Source organism: Elephantulus edwardii, unplaced genomic scaffold (assembly GCF_000299155.1).
Source record: "Elephantulus edwardii isolate Elephantulus edwardi_28Jun2011 unplaced genomic scaffold, EleEdw1.0 scaffold00236, whole genome shotgun sequence".
Lineage (NCBI taxonomy): Eukaryota > Metazoa > Chordata > Mammalia > Macroscelidea > Macroscelididae > Elephantulus > Elephantulus edwardii.
In genome coordinates, this window is record NW_006399986.1 from 3,053,439 (window position 1) to 3,073,823 (window position 20,385).

General features: G+C 51.6%; 1 protein-coding gene across 3 annotated transcripts in view; it reads right to left on the reverse strand.

Moving 5' to 3' along the window:
• Positions 1-20,385, reverse strand: part of AP2A1 (adaptor-related protein complex 2, alpha 1 subunit) — a 45,392-nt gene that overhangs the window by 8,593 nt on the left and 16,414 nt on the right. For all 3 annotated transcript variants that reach the window (XM_006898652.1, XM_006898653.1, XM_006898654.1), the window contains exons 3-7: positions 20,135-20,277; positions 19,610-19,803; positions 1,950-2,079; positions 1,299-1,400; positions 428-536 (exon numbers count right to left, since the gene is read on the reverse strand). In XM_006898652.1, coding sequence (XP_006898714.1) covers positions 428-536; positions 1,299-1,400; positions 1,950-2,079; positions 19,610-19,803; positions 20,135-20,277 — 678 coding nt within the window. The remainder of the gene's footprint in view (positions 1-427; positions 537-1,298; positions 1,401-1,949; positions 2,080-19,609; positions 19,804-20,134; positions 20,278-20,385) is intronic.

Sequence of the window (20,385 nt, forward strand, 5' to 3'; positions counted from 1 at the left end):
CAATATCTGAGTGTATATGGGCGTGTTTATCTGTGTGCCTATCTGAGTGTGTGTATACCTATCTGTATGGGGGGGTCTGTGTACACCTCTGTACACGCTTGCCTTTGAGGACGTGTTTCAGTGTGTATCTATTTCTGTGTGTATATCTGTATCTGTATCTATAAGTGGTGTGTGTGTGTGTGTACACCTCTGTATGTGTTGTCTATGAGTACATGTCTGTGTGTATCTATCTCTGTGTGTGTATATCTGTATCTATAAGTGGTGTGTGTGTCTGTGTACACCTCTGGATGTGTTGTCTATGAGCACGTGTTCTGGAGTGTGTACATCTCACCTGTGTGTGTATCTAGCTGTGGGACGTCCATACACCCCCGTGGAGGCCCGTGGAGGCCCGAGGGGAGCAGGCAGCAGGCCAGCGGCCTCCCGTTACCTGGCGGCGGGTAGCACTGCAGCAGCCGCAGGAGCTTCACCGAGAGCCAGGGGGCCGGGACGAAGTAGTAGGTGTAGTCCTGGAGGTCGGTGGAGGCCGACGAGACGATCTGGGGGAGAGGAGGGCGATGAGTGGGCAGAGGCATGGACGGGGCGGGGTGGCCATGTGCAGCTCCCCACAGGCCGGTGCAGTTGCTGTGTTTAGGGAGAGGCTGTCGGCAGGTGAGGAGGAGTGAAGGGAGGTTCAGGGGGCATGAGATGCACCTGGTATGCACTCGATATGGGGTCAGCCTTGAGTTTTCTAAGTAAAGCAGCTTCTGGGTGGGGCAGGGAAGAATCTCAGCTCTACACATCCAGACTCACTGGACTAACCGAGACCAGACAATTCCTGAGCTCTTCACGGACTTCAAAGGCCCAACACTTCTTGTGACACAGAGCTCAAGAGACAAATGGAGCAGGGCCACTACCTAGAGTACTGGAAATGAAACACCCAGACCTGTCATTATGAGAATGCTGACACGTGGTGAAAGAGGTAACTGATGGCACTCAACGATCGATGTAATTGTCAAATGGAGGGAGAGGGTAAAAATGGGCAAAGGGGGGACGGAAAAGGTGAGGGACGTGGCTATCAGCTCAGCTCCCCCTTCCTGGTGCTGTGACCTGGGCCCTGACATCACCGCACTGTACAGAAGGGGAAGCTGAGGCCCAGAAAGCCACACGGCCAGGATGTAGCCAAGTTGAGAACGGGCCTGGGCTGCCGGGCTCAGAGATCTCCATCCGGACAGCCTCTCAGGGCAAGTAGGGGGACCAGAGCGTCAGAGGGGACCCGACAGAGGGCACCCCGCCACTACTAGCTCTGAGAGCACACCCACCCGGCTCAGGCGAGACACAGCCAAGGAGATGCAGGTCTTGAAGTCATCCGGGTTCTTCTTGCAGAGGCAGGTGATGAGGCTGACGGCGGCTGTCACCACACCCTGGGGGCCGAGAGGGTGAGTTAGAGCCGGTGGAGGGACACGGGGGGACAGAGAGGGTGAGTTTCAGCCGGTGGAGGGACACGGGGTGGGGGGAGCCTAGAGGGTGAGTTAGGGCTGGTGGAGGGACACCAGGGGACAGAGAGGGTGAGTTTCAGCCGGTGGAGGGACACCGGGTGGAGTGGGGTGAGCACTGGAGTGCATGTGTGCGTCCTTGTGTGTGTGTGTGTAAGTCAGAGTGCTCTCGGGAGGCTATGGGGTATCTAGATGAAGAGCAAAGGGTAGGAGGAGACTACAGAGGGATTGAGGGGGTTCCTGGAGGTGGGGAGAGAGGTTTGGGTCCCTGGGATGGCCAAGCAGGAGAGAACTGTGGAGGAATGGCTGGATGTCAGGGGCAGAAGCTGAAACTTTCTGGAAGGCTGGGAGGGTGATGAGTTCTGGGGACACTGGACAGGATCCCTGGGCGGTTAGGTGCGAACTGGGACAGAGGAGGAGTCTGGGCTGGGGGGAGGGAAGTCAGGTGGGCTCTTGGGGCCTCAGGCTGGGGCTCACCATGTGCTGGTCATTGAGCAGGTGCACCACGCGGGCCGTCCACTCGCCCATGGGCACCAGGTCGGGCGAGGCCTTGTAGAGACGCAGCAGGCACAGGGCCGCGCTCTGCTTCACGCTGTCCATGCTGTCCCTGTGAGAGGACACGATGGCCGGGGGTCAGCGCCGCCCAGCTCCCGGCTGCCCCTCCTCTCTTGCTGCTTCTGGGAAGGGCTGGTGAGGACAGAGCCAGCGGACCTGGGATCCTGTCCTCACGGCTCCTGGGTCCCTAGGGGCCTCGGTGTCTTCATCTGTGTAATGGGCTGCATCTCAGTAACCAGGCAGGGCTGCTGGTAGGGCTGATCACACCTGACTGTGCCCCAAACACTGACAAGTCGGGTGCCAGAGACACAGCGGCGGGCAAACGGGTCCAAACCTCCAGGCCCACAGCTTACAGTGTAGTGTGCAGCCCATTACCTCCGAGTGGTGGGGCTGAGCAGGGGGGCACCAGAGGCCAGGGAGGCCAGGTAGATGTGGAGGAGAAGCAGGGAGGAGCTGAGTGGAGGAGGATGGGGCGGGTATGAGGGCAGAGGGGGAGCAATCACAGGGGTCTGGGGGCCACGCTAAGGCTTTCCTTTGACTTGACATGAGAAGGAGCCGCTGTGGACAGCAAGCGGGGCTGTCCCGTGAAACCAATACCGCAACAGGAAGAGCTACCACCGAGGGCTCTGCCGCTAACCCAAAGGTCAGTGGTTTGAACCCACCAGCGCCTCTGGGGAGAACGCACTGGCGAGCTACTCCCTGCAAAGAGCTGAGCCTGGAGCAGCCCTGGTGGTGCCGCGGCTAAAGCACTTGGCTGCTCGCCCAAAGCCCAGCTCTCTGGGAGGAAGATGCGGAAGCCGGTTCTGCACAAATCAAGCCGAACCCCCAAAAGACCCCAATTCACTGCTGTGACGTCAGAGCTGACACGGCAGCGGGTTTTCCGAGGCTGTGAGCTGTAAGGGAGGAGAATGTCCATCTTTTCCCCTTCGGAGCTGCTGGTGGTATGATGGCCAGAGATGTACCCCCTTTGGGTTGGCAACGCACACCCCCGTAAAAACTGCACCCCCAGAGCTGCTTTATGAAATCCTCCATCCTGGGAAACCCCACGGGGCAGTTCTACTCAGTCCCGTGGGGATGCTGTGAGTCGGGTAACTTGGGGGCTCCCAACACCGGCGCCCTGCCTGCCTGCCTGCCTTGGGGTGAACTCAGCTCCAGCCTCATGACACACCCACGCTTGCCCGGCTGTCAAATTCGCGGCGCCCCCTGGCGGCAGAGCGGAGAACCGACGGCAGCGCGCATGCGTGGAAGGATGGTCAAACTCCAGGTCATCAGGGCGCCCCCGTGTGTTACAGAGAGGAACTGCGCAGAACCGACGGCAGCGCGCATGCGTGGAAGGATGGTCAAACTCCAGGTCATCAGGGCGCCCCCGTGTGTTACAGAGAGGAACTGCGCAGAACCGACGGCAGCGCGCATGCGTGGAAGGATGGTCAGACTCCAGGTCATCAGGGCGCCCCCGTGTGTTACAGAGAGGGACTGCCGCACACGTCCCTCTAGGGTCGTCTCCGTGAACCGCCAGCCTCTCAAGGAGCCCAGGCGGTCACGTCTGCAGTGCGATGCGCTGCCAGTCATCAAAAGGCTGCGCTTCCCCAGAGGGTTCAAATCCACCAGAAGCAACGCAGGAGAGAGGCAGACAGCCTCTGCTCATTAAGATTTATAGCTTCTGGTGGCCTAGGGGCAAGAAGCTGCATTGCAATCTCAGAGGTGAGCAGTTCGAATCCACCAGATGCTTTGCTGGAGAAGGAAGGACAATCTCCTCCTGCACCAGTCAGATCTGATTTGACCGTACACACACAAAAAAATAATAAAAATAAAAATATTTATAGCTTCAGAGGAGGAAAATGTACAACAGCGAATGAATTAAAATCCAACTTTCCTATAAATTTTCGTTAAAATCACAATTTAAAAAAAAAAGGATTTATAGTTTTGGTAAAGAAAGGTTTGCACACAGATAGACTCAATCTTGGAGGGACAGCCCAGAAGTGAAGGAGGAAAAGCATTAGTAAATAGCTAAATTGAGGGACAGGAAAGGCAAAATGCAAGGAGTCGATTAGACAATGTAATGAATTCATCAGTGAGCCTTCAGTCAAATAAAATTATGAAGTTTTTTTGTGGGGTTTTTTTTTTTTTTAATTTCTAGCTTCAGGGTGGGGAGAGGCCGATGTAATGGTGCATGGAGGAGGCCACGGTGCCTCGCAGACACCAGGTGGGGGCCTAGAAGGGGTGAATTCCGGATAAACTTGATTAAAAACAACAGGGGAGCTGCTGAGGCAGATGGAGGGAGGTGGGGAGAGATGAGAGCAGGGAGCCTCATGTATCTGACCTGCCCCATCTGGTCAAGGGTCAATCCACTTCCTGGGTGAGGCTGGGTTGGGGTCCTGCGTGGGAACCCTGGTTTTGTCCTAGACTCATCACATAGAATTTTTAGGAGTCAAGTTGGTTCCGACACACAGAGCTTCCCCGGAAAGCGGCTTTTCAAGGCTCCAGGATAGCAGAGTCCTCTCACAGCGGCTGGTGCTGAACTGCTGACTTCTCTGCGAGCAGCTCAGCGCTTGGTCACTGCGCCACCATGGCTGCCTGGTGCGCTGACATGTTTAGAAGACTCCGAGGAGAGGTGTCAAAAAGGTACTAGAAACAACTATGAGGTATCATCTCACTCCAGTAAGAATAGCAAAATTTAACAGAACAGCAAACATCAAATGCTGGTTGTGGAGAAACTGGAACCCTTATTCACTGCTGGTGGGAGTGTAAAATGGTGCAACCACTTTGGAAGATGGTGTGGTGCTTTCTCAAAAAGGTGGAAATAGAAATACCATATAACCCAGCAATTCCACTACTGGGAATTTACCCTAAAGAAACCATAACTGTCACCCAAGCAGATACATGTACACCCATGTTTATTGCGGCTTTGTTTGCAATAGCAAAGAGCTGGAAACAACCCAAGTGCCCATCAACAAACGAATGGACAGAGAAGCTGTGGTATATTCACATAATGGAAAACTATGCAGCATTGAAAAACAAGGAACTCATGAAATATTATGCAAAATGGGTGACCCTGGAGGATATTATGCTGAGTGAAGTATCTCAGTTACAAAAAGACAAATACTGTATAGGGCCACTGTTGTAAAACAGGACTGACAATCAGGGTTGAGGGAAGATAGAAAAGGAGAAGAGGAATGACGTATATAGCATTGAAACAGATGAGGGACATAACTGTTTAAAAGGGATATATGATTGGGTATTCTTGTCACTACAGAAGTCCAGAGTGAAGGCTGCGTAGTGGAGTGAACTTGGGGGAGAGACTGCATAACAACGAAAGAGTTTTTCTTTTCAAGGAGAAGAGTGATTTGAGGGGGAAGGGGTTGGCAGGGAGAAAAGTACAACAATGAATGACTGGAAATCCTAAGTCTCTGTAAACTTTCATTAAAATTATTATTTTTTTTTTTTTAGAAAAAAGGCACTAGGAGGTCAGAGCAGTGACAGGGCGAGAGTCCAAGGCTGTGTGACCTTGGACAAGTGTCTGTTTCTCTCTGAGCCTCCATCTGTAAAGTGGGAGCCCTGGTCCCCTCTTCAGAGGAGAGGAAGCAGGTCAGGCTCTATGGTCAGTGAATGAACAGCCCTCAGAAATGTCTACATCCTAGTACGGGAACCTCCTTGGTAAAAGGGACTTTGAAGATGGGACGTCGTTAAGGCTCCTGGACGGTACGAGGGTCCTTAGATGAGGGAGCCCGGTCAGAGTCCGAGAAGGAGATGTGAGGATGGAAACGGCCTCAGAGGTTGGAAGGGACAGAGGAGGGGGCGGTGAGCCTAGGAAAGGGTGTATCTTCGAGAAAATGGAAAAGGCCCTGAGAGAATATACTCCCAGAGCTTCCAGAAGGAACCAGAACTCTGCAACATGAGCGTGTAGCCGGCAAAACGGATTTTGGACATCTGAACTCCAGAAGTCGAAGAGATGAAGTGGATGTTATTTTTGCTGGGTCTGGTGGCTTAGTGGTAAGGAGTTGTGCTGCCAACCCAAAGGCATGCAGTTCGAATCCATTATCTACTCTGAGAGAGAGAGAGAGATGGGCACTCTCTTCGTGTGCGATTTACAGCTTCTGAAAATCTGCTGGAGGGTCAGTTAGGAGTTCGTTCTGACTCAACAGCACACAACAACAACTCTGGTGAGTAGCAAATGGGGTCTTAAAAGCTTGTGAGCAGTCCATCTAAGGTGCAACTATTGGCCTCTCCCCTTCTGGATGGGAATAAAAGCAAAGATTTCTAGAAACAGCTAATTCAGAAGACTCAGTAGCACGATCTTCACCTTCCACGATCCTGAGGCCAGAAGCACCAGACGGTGCCCGGCTGCGGTGGGTGACTGCTCTACAGGGGATCACGGAACACCCTGGATAGAACAGGGGAAAGGCGGAATACAACTAAAAAGCCGTAAGAGGCCAGGCTAAGTGTTCTGCTAAGAAACTGGTAGAACCCCCAAGGCTGGCCTTTCCTTTGAACCTGGAATAAAATTCACCCAAACAACAGGCAGGCCAGTAAGGTGAGTGTTAACACCAGGGGCGCACCTACTCTCTAAAATAACCAAGGAGGATAATAAAGAAAAGCAGTGTTTGCCCCGGGATAAAGCCCTGAAAAGGTAGGGAAGGATTAGTGGAAATGAGAATCACAGGGAGGAAGTGGGTATTGTGAATATTCTCATTAACATCGTAAAACAAAATAGCTCTGAATGGTTGAATGCAAAACCAAACTGCTTTGTAAACTTTTACCCAAATCATAAATTTTTTTTTCTTTAAAAAAGAGGAAGCTGGGTCTCTCTGGGTGTTTTGGGAGATACCAGGGCGTCTCAGGCTCCTCCATCTGCTAGGCAGCTGAGCCTGGGGGTGGGGTGGGGCTGGCAGAGGTCGGGCAAATCCCTCAGGAGAGGAAAGAGGCCCCCCAGGAAAGGTCACAGTGGGGCGTGGCACAGGGTGAGACCAACAGTTCGCTCCTGGCAGTGCCTCCTGGTGCCCAATGGCGCCCACTGCTTCAGTTACCAGCCTGCTGCTGAACCCAGAGGAAGGCTGGTCCACGAGGCAGCGCTCATGGGGGCACCATCACCCGCAGCTCACGCCTCCTATCAGCTCAGGCCTCCTGTCTAGTCTGGGCTCTGCTTGAGGCCCGGTGCTGAAATGCACCAGCCTGTCAACCCGCTTGATCCCCGTCACAGCCTTCCAAGACGCCGGTGCTGGTTAACAACCCCCACTGACAAATGACAGTGAACAGATCGAATCCAAAAGGAAAGCGTGAGAGTGATTTCTCAGCTTGCTGAAGTCCAACAGAGATGGTGATGTCGGATGGAGGTCAAGCTGAAAGCTGCACCATTATTTAGGGACGTGTTGTGGTGACAGTGGTGCTGTGGCCTTGACTGTGACCCGTGTGACGGAGGACAACTGCCCCATAGGGCTGCCTAGGTTGTAATCTTTACAGGAGGGAGCTCTAGTGTTGGAGTGGCAAGAAGCTGCGCTGCAATCCCGAAGGGACGCGGTTCGAGGCCACCAGCTGCTCTGTGGGAGAAGGATGGGCAATCTCCTCCGGTGTGATTAACTGCCTCTGAAAACCTGCTGGAGGGTCACCTTCGGGTCTTTTCCGACTCCACAGTATACAATAACAATCTTCACTGAAGGGAGCCTTGGGAGTCCTGGGGGACTAATGGTTAGAAGTTGAGCTGCAATCCCAAGGGCACAGGGTTTGAATCCATCAACTGCTCCACAGAAGGACAGGCGATCTCCACCCGTGCGCTTTGCTGTCTCTGAAAACCCGCTGGAGTCAGCCGGGAGTCAGTCTCGACACCACACAACAACAATCTTTACAGAATCAGACTGTCACAGCCTTCTCCCAAAGAGCGGCTACTGGGTTTGAACAGTCAACTTGTCAGTTACCGGCCCAGAAAGCATGCAAATCCAAACTCCTTTCTCTATGGAAAAAGGAACTCTGGTGAGCCAGTGCTAAAGGCACTGACTGCAAACCAAAAGCCTGGCAGTTCGAATCCCCAAGACTCCTTTCAGGGCAGGTGAGGCAGTCTGCCCCTGTAGAAACTTCCAGCCTTGGCGACCCTGGGGGCCCGTTCTCTGTCCTACAGGCCGCTCGGAGCTGGAATGATAGCAGGCCGAACTTCTGCTTGATATATGGTTAAAGTGCTCTGGTTAGAATACTAGGCTGAAATGTTAGTGGTTCAAATCCACCAGTTGTTCAGAGCAAACACGTGAGGCTTCCCTAAAGAATTTACAGCCTCGGAAACCCTGTAAGGCACTTCCACTCTGTCCACAGGGTCACCAGAGTTGAGTCTACTAGACTCAAGAGCTGTGGGTTTAAATCTAGGACTAGAGATCGATTTGGGATTGGGCTTTCTTTGTTGTGTTAACGGAAACGTATTATCACCCTTGAGATAAAAAGGTGGCAAAGCAAAAAAAAGGGGGGAGGCAGAGATGGGAATGATGATTCCAGGCCACACAGAGATCAAATCAGGGGACCACAGAACGAGGGCCTTCTCCCCGAGCAGACACACAGAGAAAGTCTTTTCCTAGTGCTGTTGTTGTTGTTATGTGCCGTCGAGTCACTTGCGACTCATAGCGACCCTATGTACAACAGCCCTAAACTCCACTCTGTCCTGTGCCAATCGCACTGTCTCTGACACTCCCATCCCGATTACCCCAGTCACTGAATCAATCCACCTCATAGAGGGCCTTCCCCTCCTGTGCTGTCCCTCCACCCTCCCAAGCATGATGTCCTTCTCCAAGGACCCGTCCCTCCTTACAACATGTCCAAAGTATGTTAGACGGAGCCTCAGAATCCTTACCTCCAAGGAGTAGCCTGGTTTAACCCTCTCTAGGATTAATCTGTTTGTCTTCCTAGCAGTCCATGGTATTCTCAATACTCTTCTCCAGCACCACAGCTCAAAAGCATCAATTCTCCTTCTGTTCTCCCTAGTCATTGTCCAACTCTCTGATGCATAACAAGTGATTGCAAAGACTGTATCAAATGCACCTTAGTCTCCAGAGAGACACCATTGCTCTTCAGTATTTTGGAGAGGTCCCTAACAGCTGACTTTCCCATGGCAATGAGCCTTTTAATTTCCTGGCTGCTGGTGCCAAGACTCTTGACTGTGGAGCCAAGCAAACTAAAGCTGTGTACAATCTCAATCTCTTCACCATCCATCCTGATGCTGCCAATTGGTCCAGTGGTGAGAATCTTTGTCTTCTTGACATTGAGCCTCAATCCATATTGGAGGCTGCAGTCCTTGACCCTCTACAATTCCTAGTGCTAGGGCCTTGAAATCCAACTGCTAACCTCCTAAATGTTGAGAAAATACACTAGTGCTCACTGAAACCACTCACTTGTGGTAGTTCTTTAGGGCTCTGTGCCATTGGGTCAGAACCGACCCACAGCTGACACTCTGGCAGCGTCTCAGAGGCAGGAAATTACACGAAAAAAAGACTGCTCATCTTTCTCCCATGGAGCAGCTGGTGGATTCGAACCATGTGCCTTTGGGATTGTAGCACAGCAATTTTTCACCACCAGAGCACCAGAGCTTCCTGGTTCTCTTATGCTGTTGTTGTGGTTGATAGCAACCCTAGAAACAAAAGGCCTGAAGCCTTTCTATAACTATCATTATTTGTTTAGGAAGTGGATACCACTCCTGCTTCTTAAACTGGGAGCTCCACCAAACACTGTCCACCGTGGGTAACTGTTATGGCCTTTGACACCTCAATGGTACAAGGAAGGTTCAGCATCACAGCAACCCCAGGTTACCTCAGCACAGCAAGCTGACAGAACAGTGCTATACCACTTAGAAGAATGTTCCTCCAAAATACAACAACAACCGACTTTTAAACACAAAGGGCCCTCCTCGAGGTCTTGTCAACTCTAAACAAGAGCCTTAAATAGGGGAGCTCTGGTGGCCTAGTGGAAAGGAGCTGCAACTACAATCCCAGAGGCGCACGGTTTGAATCCACCAGATGCTCTGCCGGGGAAGGAGGAACAATCTCCTCTTGTACCAGTCAGATCTGATTTGACGGTACACACACAAAATTAATAAAATTAAAAAATAAAAAAAAGAGGCTTAAATAAAAAACCAATATAGTATGTTTTTGTTGCTATGTGCCATTGAGTCACCTGCAACACATAGCGACCCTATGGACCTTATGAATTCAATAAGTTCTCTTACATCAAAACAGAAACCAATCCAACTGCAGTCTTTCTTCTGTGGAGCTACTGGGTGGGTCTGAACTGCCAACCTTTTGGTTAGTAGGCAACCACTGTGCCACTGGGGTTCCTTGGGATGCAGACCCAGGAATAAAAGGGCAGAAACGTGCCTGGGGTAATAACCATCCAACTCAGGGTGCTAAGACGGGCAAGGAGAAGAAGATAAGGTATTAACTGAAGGAGACGGAGGACAATTCCACGGCTAAAAAAGAACTCAGTGACCACCTCTTGAAAGAAAAGGAAGCGTGTGATTCCCTCTGACACAGCGATCCCACCCCAGGCATGTGGCATGTGCCCAAGAAAATGGAAAAGAGACGTCCAAATAAGATACTTGGACACCGACATTCGTAAGACCTGAGAGCTGAGGACAACGCAAGTGACCCTCAATAGACCATGAGACAAGACGGCATCAACCCGCACACTGCACCATGACACCAAGAGAAATGGAAGTCCTGCCACAGGCCACGCTGATGAACGCTGGGAACACCATTCTGTGTGAGAGTAGCCAGATTCAAAACTACGGTGTGATCCCGTTTATAGGAGACGTCCAGATAGGCAAATCCAGAGACAGAAAGGTATAAGTGGTTCTCAGGGCTGGGCTGGGGGAATGACGGAGGACAGGGAGGGAGGGACCAGGGGTGCAGGCACTTACTTCCTATGGCCCTAATAGATATTCATGAACTAGTCACTCCCCAAAAGTGACTGGGTGGGACTATGCAAAAAAAAAAATAAAGGTAAGGATGCAAATTAGGCACTTTTGTAGGGATGGAAGTATACAAATATAAGTATATAGAAGCCAAACAAGAGCATTCTGCTAGGCTTAGTAAAAGTCAATCCTATAAACAAAGAGAGGACCTCACTAAGATCAAGAAAGAAAAGATGGGCGCAGGTATGTCCACTGGGCCTGGGGTTCCTGTGCTGAGAACCCCCTAGACCTATGAGACAAACAGCTGAAACACCAGAGTCACAGGGTCACAACAGCAAGTGCAGGAGAGAAACTGTGGCAGTAGAACCACAGGAGCTGGTGCAAGCCAGTGAGGTGGGCATCCCAGGCACGGAGCTAAGTGGTCCCAGTGCAGGAGGCTTCCCGCACGGTGGGGAGCCTCTTACACACTCACTCACTGCCGTTGAGTGAATTTCCAAGGCTGTAAATCACATAGAAGGAGGTTTCCCATCTTTCTCCCACGGAGCTAGCTGCTGGTAGATTCGAACCTTCCAAGAAGAGTAGCTTTTGGTTTAGCATCGTAAGCCCCTATAGATTACACCACCAGAGTTGCCTTTGGGCCCTTACAGGTGAAGCTAAAGGACTCTACAACAGCGGGCCAGGCAGGACAGAAGCCAGGCTGGGAGTAGACTGGGGCTGTCTGTGGACACAGCCCAGGAGCTGTTCTGTTTGAAGAATTGAATCCTGAACCTGGCATTTCCCTAATGAATCCCGTTAACTGTGAGTACAGTCTGAGTTCTGTGTGGTCACTGCAGCGAATTATCAAACTCAGCAGAGAATGCTGTGGTGCGGATGGCTGTCACCGTATCTGGTAAAGAGGTCAGAGAGAGGAGGTATGTTCTGACATCTCCCTCACAGCAATCAGTGTTGGGCAGATAATCTTGATTATCTTGCTTCCCTCTTTCCAAAGTTAAACTAGGACTGTGACATCACCAGGACATTTTTAGAGACCAATGAGTCTATTTTGGGGCTGACATCATATTCTAGAATTATGTATCCCAGCCTTGTGGATATACTAAAATCCACAAGAACTGTACATTTTAAAGCAATAAAAAAAAGTGAGATTTGTGGTAGAAGTTTATATATATATATATTTAAAAAAAGCAATCTAACCCTGCTTGCTGAAACTGAAGAGGACCTCATGCACTTGCTGTGAAGGATCAAGGACTGCAGCCTTCAGTATGGACTGTGAGGCTCAATGTCAAGAAGACAAAGATTCTCACCACTGGACCAACTGGCAGCGTCAGGATGGATGGTGAAGAGATTGAGATTGTACACAGCTTTAGTTTGCTTGGCTCCACAGTCAACACTCTTGGCACCAGCAGTCAGGAAATCAAAAAGCGTATCATGATGGGAAAGTCTGCTGTTAGGGACCTCTCTAAAGTACTCAGGAGCAACGGTGTCTCTCTGGAGACTAAGGTGCACCTGATACAGGCCATGGTCTTTGCAATCACTTGTTATGCATCAGAGAGTTGGACAATGACTAGGGAGGACAGAAGGAGAGTGGATGCCTTTGAGCTGTGGTGCTGGAGAAGAGTACTGAATGTACCATGGACTGCCAGGAAAACAAACAGATTCATCTTGGAGAGGATTAAACCAAGCTGCTCCTTGGAGGCAAGGATTCTGGGGCTTCGTCTGACATACTTTGGACATGTTGCAAGGAGGGACGGGTCCTTGGAGAGGGACATCATGCTTGGGAGGGTGGAGGGACAGCGCAGGAGGGGAAGACCCTCCATGAGGTGGATTGATTCAGTGACTGGGGTAATCGGGATGGGAGTGTCAGAGACAGTGCAATTGGCGCAGGATAGAGCAGGGTTTAGGGCTGTTGTGCATAGGGTCGCTATGAGTCGGAAACGACTCGACGGCACATAACAACAACAACAACAACAACAATCCTGGTTGGCACACATGGTTAAGTGCTCACCTGGGAGCCAAAAGGTTGTAGGTTTGAACCCGCCCCGAGCCACTCTGAAGACAGTGACCTCTCCCAGATGATGTGGCTCCGAGAGGCTCACGGCCTAAGGACCCTCCCCAGCACAGCCCTGCTCTGCAGACACGATGTCACCAGGGGTGGATATCGACTTGCAAAACATGTGCTCTGCTGGTAACCACGAGGGCAGCAGTTCAAACTCATCAGCTGCTCCGTGGGACAAAGTATGTGACAGTCTATTTTGGAAAATGCTTTTTAAAAAAAAACCACCAAAACACACAAAAAAAAAACCAAACCAGGGGAGCTCTGGTGGCCTAGTGGCAAGAAGCTGCACTGCAATCCCAGAGGTACGTGGTTCGAACCCACTAGATGCCCTGCTGGAGAAGGAGGGGCAATCTCCTCCTGTACCAGTCAGATCCGACTTGACAGCACACACACACACACACACACACACACACACACACAGAGAGAGAGAGAGAGAGAGAGAGAGAGAGAGAGAGAGAGAGAGAATAGAACCGCGTACCTCTGGGATTGCAGTGCAGCTTCTTGCCACTAGGCCACCAAGGCTGTAAATCTTAAGGGCGAGAGACTGTCCGTCTTCTTCCTGAGCAATGGCTGGTGGATATGAAAACCTGAGAGTGTGCTTAGCAGATGTATATGTCTACATACACACACGCTGTCCTTAGGTGCTACTGAATCAAGTACAGCTCGCAGCAGCCGTATGAACATCTGATCTGATCCCTGCCCTACACTGTGCCATCCTCCTCTTCTCTGTCACACCAGAGCCCATCGTTGACGTCACCATGCCAATCCATCTCTCGAGGTCGTCCTCTTTTATGCACTCTCCACTTTTCCAATCATGACGTCTTTTTCCAAGAATTAGCCCCTCCTAACAACATGCCCGAGGGAGCTCTGGCGGCCTAGTGGCAAGAAATTGCACTGCAATCCCAGAGGTACACAGTTTGAATCCACCAGATGCTCTGCTGGAGAAGGAGGGTCAATCTCCTCCTGTACAATCTCCTCCTGTACCTGTCAGATCCAATTTGATGGTACATACAAAAAAATAATCCAAATAATAAAGATTTAAAACAAACAAACAAAAACAACATGGCCAGAGTATGTGAGGCAAAAAGCTTCATCATTCTTGCCTCCAAGGAGCACTCTGGCTGCACTATTCCCAAGACCTATCTGTTTACTCTTGGCAGTCCATGGGATAGTTAGAGTTCTTCTCCAACACTCGAATTCGAAGGCATCAATTCTTTGGTCATCTTTAGTCACGGTCCAACTTTCAGATGCATACAAGTAGTCGAAAAGACCATGGCTTGGATCAGGTGCACCTTAGTCTTTAAACTGACATCCCTGCTCTTCAGCATTTTGGAGTGGTCCCGGATACAGACCTGCCCAATGCAACATGTCTTTTGATTTCCTGACTGCTGCTACCAAGGGTGTTAACTACGGATCCAAGGAAGATGAAATCGTGACAACTACAATCATTTTTCCAATCTATCATGCTGTTGCCTACTGGCCCCATGGTGAGGATTTTGTCCTTTGGATGTTAAGTTGATGGCTAGGAATGATAGATAGATATCTAGATATCTGTGTCTCTCAACTCTTAGTTGATTCTCCACTGGATTTTTGGAGGTTCCAAATCTCACAAGAGACTGATCATTTTTCTCTCCAATCTGCTGGTAGACTGGAACTGCTGGGGACGCCAACCACGGGTTAGTAGTGTAACTGTCCTACCAACGTCACCACCACAGCTGTGTGTGTGTGTGTGTGTGTGTGTGTGTGTGTGTATTTAGACATACACGTGTATACCATGACAGTTTCTCTCGGTTCCCCAGTCATAGCCAAGGCCAAGCTTCCTGTGCTGGGAGCCCTCCTGGCCCCCTGTGACCAGGGCGGGGGTACCACTGTCTCTCCAGTGATCTCCCCTTGGGATCTGCAGCGTCTCCCAGGCTCACAATGTCCTCTGTTCTCTGTCCTCGAAGGAGCCTGCCCAGTGCCTCCTCTCAGGGTGGCTGCTGACCTCTGTCTTATCCAAGACTCTCGTGACTTCTGGAATCTGTCAGAAGCAGTTGACACATGACCACTTCCTACTCCTCTTCCTCCTCCTCTTCTGAGCACTTTGCCCTCTCTGCTTCTGAGTCAAGATTCATTCAGGCTTCAGTTTCCTCCCCAGCCTTGGACACAGGGCCACACCGGATTCGCCCTCCCTGAGCGAGTTAGGCCAGTGTGTGACTCAATTCACCAGCGGTTCCTGCGTTCTCAGATGGGGAGACTGCTGACCTCAGGTGACAACTGAGAACCTCAATTTATCTGAGTGAAGAGGGGTCGTTTATGCCAGACGCAGGCCGATTCTCGACTCTGCACAATGAAAGGAGTCCCTGGGCACCGAGAGACTGGTGGCTCAAATTCACCCAGAGGTACCTCGGAACAAAGGCCTGAGGCACACTATGAACAAACCAGTCCCTGAAAACCTTATGGAGAACTGTAACTAATGAAAGAAAGCACTGCTGAATAGAAACCTAATTTGCTATATAAATTTTCACCTATTGTTATGTGACATCGAGTCACCTGACCCCTATGCACGATAGCTCTGAAGCCTGCCATGTCCTGAGACAGTCTTATTGTCTCTGACACACCTAACCCCATTATCCCAGTCACTGTGTCCATCTGTCTCATCTGGGGTCTTCCTCTCCTGCACTGTCCCTTCACCCTTTCGAGCACACTGTTCTTCTCCAAGGACTGGTCCCTCTTGGCCACGTGCACAAAGTATGTGAGATGAAACTTCAAAATCCTAGCCTCCAAGGAGAGACTTGGTTTCACCCTCTCCAGGACAAACCTGTTTGTTCTCTTGGCGGTCCATGGTACATTCAATATTCTTCTCCAGGACCACAGCTCAAAGACATTGATCTTTCTTCTGTCATCCTTATTCATTGTCCAGCTCTCTGACTTGCAAAGATCATGGCCTGGCCTCCTAGAGGCTGACATTCAACTGGCTGCCGGGTGCGTCGGGACTGGGGTCCTAGAACCATGGCCCAATTTGGTCGTAACCTGGTGGAGAAGGCTCCGGCGATGGTGAACACTGCTGTGACTTCCTCGAAGCTTCAACTGGCCACATGTGGGCACTGATGCCAAGGCAGAGCTGGTTCCTCTAACCCCTGCGGAGATCCCTACAGCTATTCAGAGCCGGGGGGTGGGGGGGAACAGTCAGTAGGGCTCAAACGGGTCGCTCCAAACAGTTCACAGCTAAGGAAGCTCTGCTGAACAGCTTGGTGGCCACTGAGGCATGGATGTGGTTTCATAGGCAATCACGGCATCACTGGCTGTGATGTTTGAATGCAGCACATTATACTTCATTTACTATTTGTGTGATGAGATTAATACCTCAATAAAATAGATAATGTATGGGGGGGGAGAAGGCCATAGCCTGGATCAGGCACACCTTAGTCTCCCGACTGACACCGTTGCTCTTTAGCACCCTGGAGAGAGGTCCCTGACAGTAGACTTTCCCAGTGCAATTAGTCATTTGGTGTTCTGACTGCTGGTGCCAAAAGTGTTGACTGTAGAACCTGGACCACCATTCAAATCAAACAAAAACCATGGAGTACGATTCAGCTGTGATGTGGGGCTGAGATGCGCTGAGATTCACTTGATGGCAATGGTGCCCCCTTCTCCCTAAACCACACCCCAGCTGTGTGCTCTGCTGACAAGCCGAACCACTTCCTTCTGCAAAAGCTCCATTTTCTTTTGCATTTCTTTATTCAAACCTGCTTGACGTCGACTCAGACCTTTAAGCCTCTTATTTCTTGGAACATAGGGAACACACTTATTTGTCACCCTGCCTGAGAGCTCCAATATTTACGTGACTCCTAATGTGATGTCTGCGGGTTCTCCCTCGCAGGGCCTCAATTCTCCATGTTTTACGATTTTCAGTTGTAATTTAATTATTGGAATTTCATCTGTGGAGACGTGGCGCCTGCGGGACAGACCGATTCCTTCAGAGAAGGACCATGTTTGCCTCTGTCAGGCACCAGATGTGGCCAGCATGCACTGCTTAAATCCCAAGCTCAGGATAAGGACTTCTGGACAGGCCAGGTGTAAATTCCGACTGAAAACAAACGTGAGGGCTTCCTACACTGAAGTCTGAGACAGGTGATTTGCTTGCTGTTCCCAAGGGGGCTGATTTCTAGGTCACTCTGACTTTGAAGTGTGGCCCTCTAGAACGTCTCCGTGGGCAAGCTTTGTTCTTTGTTGCCAGAAGCTTCGAGGCCTCAAAGTCAATATCCAGGTTCATCCAGTTCAGCAAACGCCTTCCAATTCCACACATGACTGGTCTGCTTCTCTCCCTGTGGGCTGGGCTAGCTCCGTGCCCGGCCCTGGAGCTCCTGATTCTCACCCTAGCTCAGGCATGTGCCGGAGAATGGTAGAACCTTTTCCTCTCTCCCCTGACATCTACAGTCCAGTTTCAGCAAGAGCCTCGGTCCAGGGACCCCCAGTGCCTCGCAGGCCACCCGGGCAGCCTTCGGAGGCATCATGAGTTCAGCCTCAGGTCAGTAAAATAAAGCGAGTACAGACATAAAGTACATAAATATGGATTGAGGCTCAATGTCAAGAAGACAAAGATTCTCACCACTGGACCAACTGGCAGCATCAGGATGGATGGTGAAGAGATTGAGATTGTACACAGCTTTAGTTTGCTTGGCTCCACAGTCAACAGTCTTGGCACCAGCAGCCAGGAAATTAAAAGGCGCATTGCCATGGGAAAGTCTGCTGTTAGGGACCTCTCCAAAGTCCTGAAGAGCAACGGTGTCTCTCTGGAGACTAAGGTGCGTCTGATACAGGCCATGGTCTTCGCAATCACTTGTTATGCATCAGAGAGTTGGACAATGACCAAGGAGGATAGAAGGAGAATTGATGCCTTTGAGCTGTGGTGCTGGAGAAGAGTATTGAGAATACCATGGACTGCTAGGAAAACAAACAGATTCATCCTGGAAAGGGTTAAACCGGGTGGCTCCTTAGAGGCAAGGATTCTGAGGCTCCTTCTAACATACTTTGGACATGTTGTGAGGAGAGATCGGTCCTTAGAGAGGGACATCATGCTTGGGAGGGTGGAGGGACGGTGCAGGAGAGGAAGACCCTCTATGAGGTGGATTGATTCAGTGGCTGGGGTAATCGGGATGGGAGTGTCAGAGGCAGTGCGATTGGCACAGGACAGAGCAGAGTTTAGGGCTGTTGTACATAGGGTTGCTGTGAGTCGGACGGCACATAACAACAACAACAATAGACATAAAGCAAGTCACAAGAACTTTAGGTTTCCCAGTACGTATGAAAGTTAGGTTTGCACCCTTGTGAGACAGTTTGAAATACGGCAAGAATTATGCAAATGTGACGCATGGAGACAAAGCGAGCACATGCTGTGAGCAAAATGCTGAGAGCAGACTTGTTCAACACAATGGGGTCGCAAGCGTTCAGTCTGTTAAAAAGACACCAGGATCTGCGAAGCTGACAAAGCCCGGGGTGTCTGTTTCACCATCAACAGACCTCCACATTCACCCACAACAGCAGGGGTGATCTTACAACACAAACCCCATGTGCCCGTCACCTGCCTGAAACGCACCAATCAGCTGCTACTTCGATCAGAATAAACCGCACTGTCCCCTCATCCTCCCTGTGGCTCGCGGGGCAGCCGCTTCGAGCGCGTGGCATGGCGTGGTCGGGCACCAGCTGAGAGATGGGCACGGCTGCCCGTTTCCTGCTCAGGCCAAAAATTCAACAGCACAAGAGCTCTGCCTGCTGCACGCTTGTGTAGGCGGCCGGGACGAGACCGTTTCAAACCGATGTGAGGCCCAGCACACGGCGCAGTACCTCTCCATCTGCCTGGTCATTTAAGTCACCTCCCTCACCTCCTGCCACCACCCCCACTACCCATGGTAAGAGCTCATCTTCCCGGGTGACACACAGGTTCAGGTTAAGCCCTGGGCTGCTGACCAAAAAGCCGGGGGTTCAAAGCCACGAGCATCACTGCAGTCGAAAGATAGTGGTCCCCTCCTTCCACCATGTTGGCAGCTCTGGGAACCTACAGTCACACATGTGGCAGCCTGGTGTCTTCCGTGCCCCTCTTCTAACACCAGCTACCACCAGGCCAATGCTGCCTCCCTCGGGAAGCCCGACCTGATGCACCATGCCTGGCCAAGCAGAGGGTCCGCGAATAAGAGGAAGCCCGTGAAGGAGAGGGTTCTCCAGGGTGGTTCTAACCATAGGCTTTAACACGACAGTGAGTGCTGACGCCGTGGGCCAGGGCCGAGAGCTGCTGCCTCAAAGGTGACAGCCACATGATGACACCCACCAGCCACCCCCCAGCTCAGGTCGGAGGGGAACTGCAGTTCTGGGATCAATGAGCTTCTCTATCCCTGTCAGCACAGAGCCAGGCACACAGCACCGGCCGAGGGAATGGATGGTCTAGAGTCGGTGTCTGGAGGGCCGAGCCCTGCGTGACTTAAGGTCACCTCCTTTGTGCTGATGTCAAAGGCCTGTCACTCAGACAGCTTTGGCTGCCGGCTTTGCTGAGTGGTCACAGGCCAGTGGGAGCACCCAGGTCCAAGCGGGGCAACACGCAGCGGATGGCGCCATCTCTCCGAGCATGAGCTTGGCTGGTTTCCCCACACCCCGCCGGGTCCCCCCAGGCCTCACCCGGCCACCAGGATGCGGGGGATGTCAGCAGCGAAGGCCTCGCCCATCTCTCGGCTGCCCACGTTGGCGATGCAGTGCAGGGCCAGGCACATGAAGGTGGGGTTGCGGCTGGCCAGGTCGTTCTTGATGGCGTTGTTGATGAGCCGGATCAACTCCGAGTTCGAGTTCACCAGCACCGAGATGAACAGGTAACCCTGGGGAGGACGGGGGTGCAGGGCTGGGAGCCTTGCGGATACCTGGGCCTGGGCCGCAACCCACTGACGCTGAGGTCTGCACCCTAGTCCTTCCTCCCTCAGACCCTGGAGTCCCAACCCCCAGCTGCTCCTCCTTCAAACCCTGGAGTCCTGACTCCCGGCCCTTCCTCCCTCAGACGCTGGAGTCCTGACCCCCCAGTTCCCCTTGTCCCTCCTCCCTCAGACCCTGGAGTCCTGACCCCTCGTCCCTCCTCCCTCAGACCCTGGAGTCCTGCCTCCCAGCTCCTCCAGTCCAGGATCCGGGTTCCTTCCACCTTTCCCCCAAACTCACTATCTGCTTTTCCGTGTATTTGTTGGAACTAAGCAGGTTCACAGCCTCCATGTGACCAAAGTCAATGTCATGGCCAAGCAGGAAGATGAAGAGAAGTTTACACACATATTTTTTCTTACTGTAGCCATCTAAAGCTTTGTCCCCTGTAGCAGGAGAAAGGAGGAAAGAGGCAAAAATGAGGGCACAGCACACAAACCCCTGAAGTTCAGGCCCCCAGGTCCCTCCTCCCTTGGACCAGGAGTCCCGGCCCT